Raw genomic sequence first — 11,188 nt, forward strand, 5'->3', positions numbered from 1 at the left:
CTTGGTGAAAATAAAATAAATCTAAAAAATGCAAGGGTAAAATTGGAAAATCACTAACTTTTGTTTAAGGAGCTGACCAGCTGGGGTCCGCTCGCGGGTTTTCCTTGAGGGACAAGGATTTTCGTGAAACAAAAATTTACAACTGTATCCCGGTCGATGCCTATTTAAATCCAAGTCTGTAGTTGAAACCCACTTTCATTCAGTTTCCTTCAATTTGCTTTAGCTCGTTTTCACGCATTCAATTTGCCTCAGCCTCGTTTTCACGCACAGCGATACAAGGAAAATGAGTTCATCGAGCAACACCAGGAACCCTCTTGGAGAACAAAACTTCCTTCTGAGAAAGCCTAATTGGGAAAATGTAAGTGAATCTTTTCTGGGTTTTTTTTTAATTTTCGTTGTATTTTGATTATCTGTCCGTTTGGAATTCTAGGGTTTTTATTCGTTAAAGAATTGCGTTGAATCGTTATGTTTGATTACTTAGGAACACAAGCGCAAGCAAACACAATTCTATGTCGTGTGTTTTTCAAACTCACTCAGTTAAGCTAGTTGTCCAATACATGTAGAAAACCAACATGTTCTGTTTAAGGATAAACTAAGTCTGATAGATTCTCACTTTTCCAGCATTTTCTTTGAAACCAAAGACATTATTAACGTGTCTGATTTTTGGTTTTCTTCTGGCTAATAAAATCTGTTTGGTATTTACAGTTGGATAGGTTTATACCCAATCGGGCGGCACTGGACCTTGATTACGCGCATTACATGGTCAGAGGAGGGAGAAAGGGAATCGAGAACCCGGAGGCTCCATACCAGAAGCTACTGACTGAGACCTTCAACATGAACCGAGCACGAATCTTCACATTCAAGAACAAGCCCCCCACCCCAGTTGAAGCCATTCCGAGGAGATTGCTTTCACCCCCTCTTCATAAGGCCAAATCTACCAAGCCCTCTCGACGGGTTCCTCAGGTATAATAATTGCATTAATATCATCATACTTGAATCTAATTGTGCTTAGGATTGTGTCTGTAATGATGATCATATTGATTTTGCTTTGTGGATTATGTTCTAATTCTTCCAAATGGATTTTGCAGGGTCCAGAGAGAACAATGGACGCTCCCGGTATTGTAGATAATTTCTACTCGAATTTACTAGACTGGAGCAGCAGCAACATTCTTGCAATTGCTCTTGGAAACTCAGTGTACCTATGGAATCCTTCTGACCATTCCATCGTAAAACTCGTCACAATTGATGATGAAGATGGTCCCGTTACAAGCATCAGCTGGGCTCTTGATGGGCAACATATTGCCGTCGGCTTGGACAATTCCTGGGTCCAGTTATGGGACTCTGTCTCTGTTAGACTGGTAAGAACATTGTTGCTTATTATTGTTGGTTGTTTTCCTTAGAAAATGAAACCTTGGTTCTAATACTAATCTACTGCTGATTTTGTTACTGCAGATAAGAACATTGACAGGTGGTCACCATGGAAGAGTAGGTTCACTGGCCTGGAACAAACGCATTCTTACTACAGGAGGAATGGATGGTAGAATTATCAACAACGATGTAAGAGTGAGATCCCACATTGTTGGAACCTACAAGGGTCACGAGGCCGAGATCTGTGGATTAAAATGGTCACCCTCAGGCCAGCATTTAGCTAGTGGAGGGAACGATAATGTTCTCTTCATATGGGACAGGTCAACAGCCTCTTCCAATTCACCAAGACAGTGGCTTCAAAGGCTTGAAGACCACACTGCAGCAGTCAAGGCCCTTGCTTGGTGTCCATTTCAAGAGAATTTGTTGGCCTCTGGTGGTGGTGAACTTGACCGGTGCATTAAGTTATGGAACACACAAACAGGCTCGTGCTTGAGATCGGTTGACACTGGCTCGCAGGTGTGTGGTCTTTTGTGGAACAATTATGAGCGTGAATTGCTTAGTTGTCATGGTTTTAGCAAGAATGAGCTTATCCTTTGGAAGTACCCGTCAATGGTGAGGATGGCAGAGCTCACTGGCCATACCTCCAGAGTTCTCTTCATGACTCAGGTACTAATTTGGACTTTAATTTGAACTTCGCGAATTCAATTCTGTTTGTGTATTTGATTTCATGAATTGATTTTCATTTGGAATAATTTTTCATGGCAACTTCATATGGTAGTTACTTGTTCTAATTGTTTGTAACTTCTGTTGTTTATGTTTTCAGAGCCCAGATGGATGCACTGTGGCCACTGCAGCCGCGGATGAGACAGTTCGAACTTGGAATGTGTTTGGGATTCCTGGAGTTTCAAAACCTGCACGAAAAGAAAATCCGTTGCCATTTGCTCATTTATACACCATTCGTTGAAGATCATGTAAATGCTGGAGAGAATTTTATCTGTTTTTTCTGGGATGCCAAACGAAACAGATAGGTGTATATGGTGTACATTGTTTACAAGAAAAAAAGCAGATAAGTGTATATGGAGAGAATTCATACAATTTGTATGAATATATAATGTATATGGTTACACGAAGAGGGAAAAAAAAAGCAGTTTTGATTTAAATTCTTCTTTCTAGTTGTTCATGCTGTTGTCTTTTGCTATCTAATTTCAGACCACGTTTTCAACCAATAGTGAGGAGGAAACTTAACTTGGGGCTGGGAGAAAGATAAGAAGTCTGACCAATTGTGATAGGCTTAGTAGGATGATTAGTGATTTGATGGCTGGGGTGAGTAAAGAATGTCACCCAATGACTATTTTAGTCTTTGTAATCAATTTTTTTCTAAAAATATAATATATTTTCATACATAACCCTTTTTTTTGTCACTCTTATAACATAATTGATCATGGATGGATAAGATTCTATTAAAATGGAGGAGAGAGAAAGAGGAGGGTTCCAAGAAATATATCACATTTTAGAATACTTGTGCCTATACATACTTGTAAATATGTATAAAAGGCTTATGGGCTTTCCATGATCTAAAGCATGTCTAAAATACTTGTGACTACAGTTTCACCTGTTCAATTTTGTCAGCTTTGCATACTTCACCCAACACATTCTGAATACCAAAGAAACAAAAGGCAAAAAAATAAAATTCTGAATCCATGTATCGATTTTAAGAAGAAATCTTCGGTTTAATTCTTTGCTTGGAGGGAAGTAAGATCCGGGAGGCTGATTTGCAGAAACATGGATATGAGAAATATATAACTTGCTGTCCTCCAAAAACTACTTCTAGTTTTATTTGTAAGAAGCAAGTTAGTAATTAAAGAAAAAAAACATGTAGGGTTCTGTAAGTTTGCATCTGCAAAGCCATGTTAACAAGCTTCTGCATATTCTTTGCCTGTGACATGACTACGTTTCTTTCGGTATGGAACACATGAATCTAAATCAAAGGGTCAGGACAGCGTAAGAAGAAGCACTTAAGCGCTGTAAAAGATCTCTTTCTGAAGAGCTGTTGAGTCCAAACTCTACAAAAAAAGTTCTAAAAGAATGCAAAAACAATTCCTATATCATCTTCTCTATCAAAACATGAAATAATTGCTACAGATTATCCTTTGATCTTAATATGTAGAAGTCAGCCTATGGTGTTGTGTCGCTTGCTCTTCTGAGGGCCAAGGGGACTTTTCCCTGCAGTTCTCTCTGTACATAAAGGAGATGGAAGCAAGGGCCGGGGACTTCTTCCAGTTCTTCTTGGAGACAAGTTGGCTTGCTCTAAAACTCGGAACTGAAGCTCCGAAGGATAGTCCCTCATGCAACCAATCCGCGGTCCAGCTCCTGTTGTCCACCTACTGGTTAATTGCTGAGCCAACTGATATGACTTCATTCCTTTATGTGAATCAATCCTTTGCATGATTTTCTCTTTTGGCACTGGCTTTTCGTCTTCTTCAAATTCATCATCTTCAAACAAGTTTAGTTTTGGGATCATGAAATCTTCCTCTGTTAAGAGTGATTCTTCAGCTGTTTCATAACCATCGTCGGAAGCAGAATCTGGAAAATATTCGCGACAAGTTATTGGTATTCCCTCCTTGAGAATGTCAAACGCATCATTTCTTTGTGGTATTTCAAGTTTGGCTATCTTTGAGCAGAATCTTTCAGGCAATCTTGACAGAATAGGATTAGCATTTTCTACAGAGTTAGAGTCCTCATTGCTTGGATCAGTGCTATCTTGCCCTGAGCCTTCAGCATTTGTTGTTCCAGTATCTTTAGATGGATTTGGTTTTTTGGGACTGTTTCGAATTCCAATGTTGCTGCTCTTTTTGCTGAGGCCTCCTTCTTCATCATCAGCTGGAGTTCTCTGAAAATTGAAAGAGAGGTACATTATTACTAGATCAATTGTACACTACTATTTCTTTAATGGAAACAGTATCTGCTATGAATCATGGGAACATTATCTTTCATGTAGTATAGGGAAGAGTTTTTGCTAGCTACAAGGGTGCATTTGTGTCTGATGATCTCATCTCAGAGCATTAATTTATGGAAAAACCCCGATACGTGGGAAATATAGATTTCGATCAGCTCTGTCCAGTTAATAGTATCCTATCATGTCATATACTGCTACACAAAACATCATCTGCTGAGACAGTAGAAGATGGTAACTTCTTGAGTTAAAATAATCGAATTTTGCTGGAAATACCTTAACATTTGTGAGATCTACGTTGTGATCAATAAGGAACAACATGAATTCCTGAAAATTTTCCTCTGTTGGGAGATAATGGCCACTATGAGGCCAAACTGACTGTTGAGTTAAACCAAAAAAGACAAAAAGAATGTTAGTAACTATTATATTAAAGCCTAATCTCAAAGATAGATACAGGATTCAATCTACTAGGTATACGAAAATCGTTGATAGATTACTCTCTCGTACCTTAAGAATTCCCTGTTCCACCACTAATCTTCCAGCAGAGAGTGTGGCTCCACCCGCCAAGAAGCTTGAATGTTGAAACGTACCTTTGCTCTTCTGTCCAATATACAAGGTCTTGGATGTGCTAAGGACAAATATCCACTTAGCATCTCTGGCTTCTGTTGTATCAAGAAGATTTCCACTCTGCTTGTAAATGAACTTCCCATCTTGCATTACAACTTCATAAGCCTCTCTTTCTATCTGCAGAAATGAAGCAACAGTTATCGGTACACCGGTTTTGTTTGAACTAAAATGTCTTGGGAATTTGTTTCATTCTTAAGGTTTATAGTTAGAAGATTGAAATACCATGGTGAATAGGTTTATGGGACATATTCAGATTGAAATACCATGGTGAGAAGATATTCAAACTCCTTCACAAAAACATAAAAAAATGAGAAATCATAATGGAAGATGAGACTCACTGGGCCAAGATACTTGATGCATTGTGCTTGAAGCTTTGACCGAGGACACACTTCATGGTTGACTTCTCTTCCATCTCCTATGTCAAGCCTGCATTTTTAAGAGAAAAAAAAAACTTTTATGATTATTAAATAGGTGCTACAACATTCTTGGCTGTGATCAAAGAGCATTTCTAATTGCTTTGTATGATGTCCCAGATTAAACTTACCAATAGAAGAAGGGCTGTGTACTCTCACAATGGAGCCATTTCGCATAATAAAAGTGAAGATTATGGCCATAGCGATGTCGAGGATCAATCTGTTAATAGGAAGGAACAAGAGTAAGAATCCATAAAGAAAATTTTGCACATGGATTCTAAGGTATATTGCACTATAAGGTATAAAACTTACTGCCTCAAGCCAATGCTGCAAAGCAAGTTTACGGGCCTTTTTATCCTTAGACAAACCTTTTCCCACCTTCAAAAGAGATGATGCAGCAGCAGTTAGAGCCATAATATAGCAGTACAGAAGTGCACATCACATAGTGTAATACTAACTAACCTTGGCAGCTCTGGTTCTTGCCCTAGACCAGCGAGAAACAGCTGTCTCAGGTTTCTGAATGTCAAAAAATGATATTGAGCTCCGTTTGAGCTCAGCGAAATCGAGTGCCTTCCACCTACAAATTGAGTTCACCAAAATATAAATCTAACTTCAGAAGGATACAAATAGGGGATATGTGGACAGGACTAGTAGGCATAAAACTTTTCCATTTCCTTTTCATGTGTGACACCGAAAAATTGATGTCATAGCTCTTCAAATTGAAAGAAGACATGAAAGCATACCATCTTTGCTCAACAAGAATTGCACAATCTGCTAGCTGTCTTCTCGTGCGGAAACTTTTATACACTTTCTGCAACTTCAATGCAGCCTGGTATCTGTGTTTTCCTGGCTCCTGGGACTGGTTTTCTGATGTCTGCAACGGGTCTCCAGCATCGCTTTCTGCTCTGGTAGACGCATTGTTTTCCATATCAGCCGAACATGTCTTTGTTAAGGGCTTGGTGTTTGACTCCTTCCCTTTAAAGCTAAGTGATCCTTCAATATTCATCTTTCCTGAACCATTTGTGGTGGTTGGTTCTGAATCAGGGCTATTGGAGCTTAATGACCGCAAGGGCTTCCTCTCTTCTTCTTTCCTAAGACTAACTGGACTTACAAGAACAGCTCCACAATGACTATCCAAATCATCAAAGTCAGAAAGTGGGCAGGAAACTGGAAACCCCATTGACCAACAAGGGATATCTGCAAGATTATACTACAAATAACCAAGATCTGAATCGAGGAGATGATCGAGATCTATTGGGTCCCTTTACCTGTAAAAAACTGAACAGAATGTACAGAATTAAACATAAAAAGTTCATCAAACTTGATATCCATGAAAGGCAATATAATCAAACTTGGTACCAACAAACATTGTTTCAACATTCATGAATGGAGGTCTACCATTGAATATATAGGCACACATCCATTTCCTCCTCTTTCCTGCTTTTCTTCTAGAATCTAAAGCATGGTTCCTCAAAAGCCATTTTAAAATCCCATGCAAATTGCAGAGGAGGGTTTATATCCAACACTCTAAATTGGGTGATACAAAATTTTGCAACATTTAAATTAGAAAATATTAAAAGTCTCAAATGCATTAAATGCAAATACTAACAAACACACACACACACACATCACCAATCATTTCCCAGCGGGACCATTATGCCACTCCCATTGCAACATTCAACCAACAAATTAAGTGAATGACTCACAAGAAAGCCTATTGATACATTTATGAATGAAGGGTGCACAATGAGTCTTACCTTAATCAGAGACAGAATGGAAGCAGAGACGGAGACTGGTTTAAGACAAGGCTGAGGAAAGAGAGAACCAAAGAAGGGTAGAGAGAGAAAGATGGAGAGGAAGTAAAGAAATGGGCAAATGATGGGAGAGAGAGCGGAGAATGTGGGAAGTTGAAGGGGTTTTATTTTGTAGAGGTTTCAAAGGTTACAGAGTGGCTTTCATGGGCTTGCTTCTCTCCTTCCACAGAGAGCTTTACTTTTTTTTCTCTGTCCCTGGCTTACACAGCACCTACGTTGGCTACATGCTATTCTTGCAACATTTATATATAGAAGTTAGAGAGAGAATTCTAGAGAGAGAATTTCAATAGAGAGAGAAGAGTGGGGGAAGAAAAAGAGTGAGTAACAGTTGGATCATAGTCTCCACACACGTGTTATTGACCACAAGAGAAAGTTCACCAACTTATAATATATATATATTTCTTAATGAATCTCTATTTTGATCTTTTTAATTCATGTCAATATTGTGTTTATGTCTAAAATTACTTCATTTTAATTTTTTCTGTAATTGGTTTAATCATATTTGATTTGAAGGAAAATAAGCTTCATTTTCTTTAAATAAAAACGAAAAGGTGTACGACAAGTTTTATAAGATACGAGTTTAAATACCCCTTTTCTTTGTTTAAGTTTGAATTTTTTTTTTTTTTTTTTGGTTATTTGGACTAAATTCTATTATGATATGAATGATCATTACCAAAAAACTATAATGCAAGTTTAATTTATAGTTAATGTAATAAATTGCTTGTGATTTTAGGAGGAATATATGCATTTTCAAGCTAGCAAGTGATTTGATGTGTAAAGTTCTCATGATGACGAACACATTGTCGTTTGAAGGTTTAATTGATAATTTAATTACTTTTCTAATTGCTTTTTTTTTTTTTGGGGTTTCTTCATCTAACTAATCCATGTTAGTTTATCCCCTTTTTAATTTTTAACTTGACATTAGCCATCCAAACCTTTTTCTAATCTTTTCTTCTTTTTTTTGTCAAGGAATCTTTTCTTTTTCTCTTCTCACAAAATTTGGGTGGGAATGGGATGGTTTCTAAAAAACCCTATTTAGTATTGTATGGCCACAGATGCATGGAAACTTCTTTGGTTAGAAAACAATACATTTCTCCTACCAAATATTCTCTTAAATGAGTGTTATTTGCATCATGCGAAAAAACTTTTGAGTTTTCCCTTTTTATATGGAAAAATGTTTTGTTGTCAAATAGTCGAGCATGTCATTATATAAAAAAGACCGCACAATCATACATGATTTTAGTTACATTAACTAATTATGCTAATTAAATTAGCCAAACAAGAAAGTTTTTATTTTTTATTTTTACAAGAACGATATTTTAAACTATTCTGATGTATGAAAAAGGGAGTTCGAACTCGGGTATAATGCCTTAAGTAATAAGAAAAATCCACATTCACCTCTATAACATGCAGCTTAATATAGACCATTATTTGATTCACCTCTATAACATTCACCTCTGCCTGGCCCTGTGGAAGACGTACGATACTGAGGAAGAGCACTTTCAATTTCAAGCGTAAAGCAATTAATTTTCCACCAAAAAAGAAATATAAGACTTAGATGACAAGGACGAGAATACCCCTAAATGAGGTGAAAGGCTGAGATCTAAACTTCTGAATCCAACGGCCAGCATCTTTGAGCCATTCGTTTATATTCACCCTTAATTATAAACCCTAAATCCCCTCTCACCTTCCATAGTCGCGCACACTCTCTCTCTCTCTAGGGTCTCTTCCGCGGTCGCCGTTTGCATTTTACGATCTTCTTTATCAATAAAGATGGTAAGCCCAACAGACCTTCCTTTCTTCTTATCTGTAATTCTTCCTTCCCTTCTTCTGATCTGTAATTCTCTCGATAATTAGCGTAGATATTTTGACCCAAAAATACATGAAATTAAAACTTTTTTGATGAGTTTGTCTACGTTTTGACCCAAAATATCTACCCAAAAACGCTGAGTTTCTCTCGATAAATACTTTAGGTCAAAACGCTGAGTTGAAATTAAAACTTTTTCATGATATTTGTCTTGATTGAGTGTCTTTGAAATTTGAAATTGATAGGAACCTGCTTCTAATGAGAGTACGGATGAAGACGATCATGATGAGAATGTGGCTGAAGATGATCATGATGGGGATGTGAGCGGAGGTGACGACAATGACGATGACGATGACGATGACGATGACGATGACGATGACGATGACGATGACGATGACGAGGAGGATGAGGTAGGATGATTTCTAATTATTGAGTACATGTTGTAGTTTACTGTTGTCAAATTTCATTAGATAATTAGATCGGGAAGATATGGGATGGGACCTAACAATGTATACTTGAGATTGCTTTAGAAACAGAGGGAAAAAAAAAGTATGGGTGTTTGATCGGATTGGTATGAATCAGTTGATGATACATGTCATGGAACTTATAGAAGCTTCAGCAGCTGGTTTTGATTGAATTTCTTGGTTGAAAAGGTGATAGCTTGTGCTTATACTTCACATTGGTGTCTTTATAATATAGGTGATAGTTCGTGAGGTTGTAAAGATAGTTCCTATATCTAATATACCTCTTAGGTTATGGTTGTAAATATAGTTTATGTAAATCATGTGTCATAATTTTCTAATTATTGAGTAAATGTTGTAGTTTATTATAGGCCTAGCCCTAATTTGTTATTATAGATTTACAATTTCTTAATTACAATTGATAATAAAAATGATTTCACAGGATGAGAAAGGTCCCAAGATGGTTAGTGTGTATAGAGTGACAATTGACAAGATCGAACACTATATAACTGAAGTGAACATGTTGGACGTGCCTTCTTTTGAGCAATTGGCGAAAGTTGTCTGCCCCTTGCTCGGCAGCCCCTTGCTCGGCAACCTTGCTGACTATGGCCTGCCGGATGCCCATGATTTTATATTCACCGATGGGTCGTTTTATGGCCTATCTACCGATGAGGCAACTAAGATGCCATGGGAGGAGTTGGTTGAGTATACATCAAGTATCTACGTTTTTGATGAGTTTGATGTAAGTATTTTCTTTTATTTGTAAATTATGTGTAGTTTAGTAGTAAATAGTTTTAATTTCGAATCATGATAACCTGTGATTTTCTTATAAAAATTGTTTGAAAATTGTTCCCTAGGATGAACTTCAAGTGGCTAGACTGACACCCGACAACAACGAACACCCGGTGAAAACTATAAATATGCTGAAATTTACGCATATTGCTGAGATGGAGCATGAGATTCTGAAGCTGGTGAGAGAGCACCCATTGAGTTCCTATAAACAAGCAGATGGTTACCTGTGCCTGTACAGCAAGACGGGCATGACTGCTGACTCCTTGACGAGGGGGATGTTGATTGAGAGGCCCTGGCAATGGGTTGTTCAGAATATAAAGAAGGTGTTCGCAGTTGATCAATTAACCTCTTCTGGTTCTTGCTCAGGATGATTCATGCAGCCTAGGATGATTAATAGGTAGGATTCATTTGTCAATATCCTTACCCTTTTGGAGCAACTTCTTAGTTAGACAGATAGTCGTGCCCACACAAACAAACAAAAAATGTCCATTAGGGGTTGTCGGTGATTCCAATGGAAGGAATGCCTGCCCAGTGAGTGGTATACGTACTCTTTTGAATTTGATTACATGTAAATCTTTGAGCTTAGTTTTGGAAAGGCTCTTTTGAATTTGATTACATGTAAATCTTTGAGCCTAGTTTTGGAAAGGCCATCAGTGTGAAAAAGGAACTTTTTGAGCTCAAAGTAATGAAAAACAGGATCTTGTAGTGGCGTGAAAATGAAGTTGAATTAATTGGAAGTTATTATCAACTAACATATTTGAAATTTCTTTGGGGCCTTTTGGGTAAATGGAGGTGATAGAAAAACAGTACAGGTTCGGAGAAACACTCGGCAAATACTAATGTGGTACAGTTTTTGGTAGAAATTGTGGCTGATAACCAATAACAACATTATACTTCAAGAAATGAGACAGGAAATATCAAACACACCCTAAAGTTCGGACAAAAGAAAACAC

General features: G+C 37.6%; 3 protein-coding genes across 3 annotated transcripts; 2 read left to right on the forward strand and 1 right to left on the reverse strand.

Moving 5' to 3' along the window:
* The first annotated feature begins 228 nt into the window (after window positions 1-228).
* On the forward strand, window positions 229-2,656 carry LOC110749082 (cell division cycle 20.1, cofactor of APC complex-like). The gene is made up of 5 exons (XM_021949106.2): window positions 229-358; window positions 706-963; window positions 1,089-1,358; window positions 1,453-2,034; window positions 2,192-2,656. The coding sequence occupies exons 1-5, from the start codon at window positions 284-286 to the stop codon at window positions 2,330-2,332; spliced, it is 1,326 nt and encodes a 441-aa protein (XP_021804798.2). The 5' UTR covers window positions 229-283; the 3' UTR covers window positions 2,333-2,656.
* A 691-nt stretch (window positions 2,657-3,347) lies between these two features.
* On the reverse strand, window positions 3,348-7,009 carry LOC110749081 (calmodulin-binding family protein). Its single transcript, XM_088244305.1, has 9 exons — window positions 6,760-7,009; window positions 6,105-6,639; window positions 5,824-5,938; window positions 5,674-5,739; window positions 5,493-5,581; window positions 5,287-5,374; window positions 4,829-5,065; window positions 4,598-4,699; window positions 3,348-4,258 (listed from the first exon to the last, which is right to left on the reverse strand). Exons 2-9 carry the CDS (start codon window positions 6,539-6,541, stop codon window positions 3,539-3,541), a joined length of 1,854 nt encoding a protein of 617 aa, XP_088100431.1. The 5' UTR covers window positions 6,542-6,639; window positions 6,760-7,009; the 3' UTR covers window positions 3,348-3,538.
* Window positions 7,010-8,852: 1,843 nt separating this feature from the next.
* LOC110749092 (uncharacterized) lies at window positions 8,853-10,952 on the forward strand. The gene is made up of 4 exons (XM_021949112.2): window positions 8,853-8,951; window positions 9,228-9,392; window positions 9,886-10,185; window positions 10,301-10,952. Exons 1-4 carry the CDS (start codon window positions 8,949-8,951, stop codon window positions 10,604-10,606), a joined length of 774 nt encoding a protein of 257 aa, XP_021804804.2. The 5' UTR covers window positions 8,853-8,948; the 3' UTR covers window positions 10,607-10,952.
* The last annotated feature ends 236 nt before the right edge of the window (window positions 10,953-11,188 follow it).

This window comes from Prunus avium, chromosome 7 (assembly GCF_965620075.1).
Source record: "Prunus avium chromosome 7, drPruAviu1.hap1.1, whole genome shotgun sequence".
In the NCBI taxonomy this organism is placed as follows: Eukaryota; Viridiplantae; Streptophyta; class Magnoliopsida; order Rosales; family Rosaceae; genus Prunus; species Prunus avium.

Bases quoted from the DNA above. Each gene is read 5' to 3' on its own strand.
- LOC110749082 (XM_021949106.2), top strand. From the start codon at position 284: ATGAGTTCATCGAGCAACACCAGGAACCCTCTTGGAGAACAAAACTTC. The intron at 1,359-1,452 runs GTAAGAACATTG...TTGTTACTGCAG, and splicing joins ACTCTGTCTCTGTTAGACTG to ATAAGAACATTGACAGGTGG. The intron at 2,035-2,191 runs GTACTAATTTGG...TTATGTTTTCAG, and splicing joins GAGTTCTCTTCATGACTCAG to AGCCCAGATGGATGCACTGT.
- LOC110749092 (XM_021949112.2), top strand. The intron at 9,393-9,885 runs GTAGGATGATTT...ATGATTTCACAG, and splicing joins ACGATGACGAGGAGGATGAG to GATGAGAAAGGTCCCAAGAT. The intron at 10,186-10,300 runs GTAAGTATTTTC...ATTGTTCCCTAG, and splicing joins ACGTTTTTGATGAGTTTGAT to GATGAACTTCAAGTGGCTAG.
- LOC110749081 (XM_088244305.1), bottom strand. From the start codon at position 6,541: ATGGGGTTTCCAGTTTCCTGCCCACTTTCTGACTTTGATGATTTGGAT. The intron at 5,582-5,673 runs GTAAGTTTTATA...TCCTATTAACAG, and splicing joins TGCAGCATTGGCTTGAGGCA to ATTGATCCTCGACATCGCTA. The intron at 5,066-5,286 runs GTGAGTCTCATC...TCATTTCTGCAG, and splicing joins GCATCAAGTATCTTGGCCCA to ATAGAAAGAGAGGCTTATGA.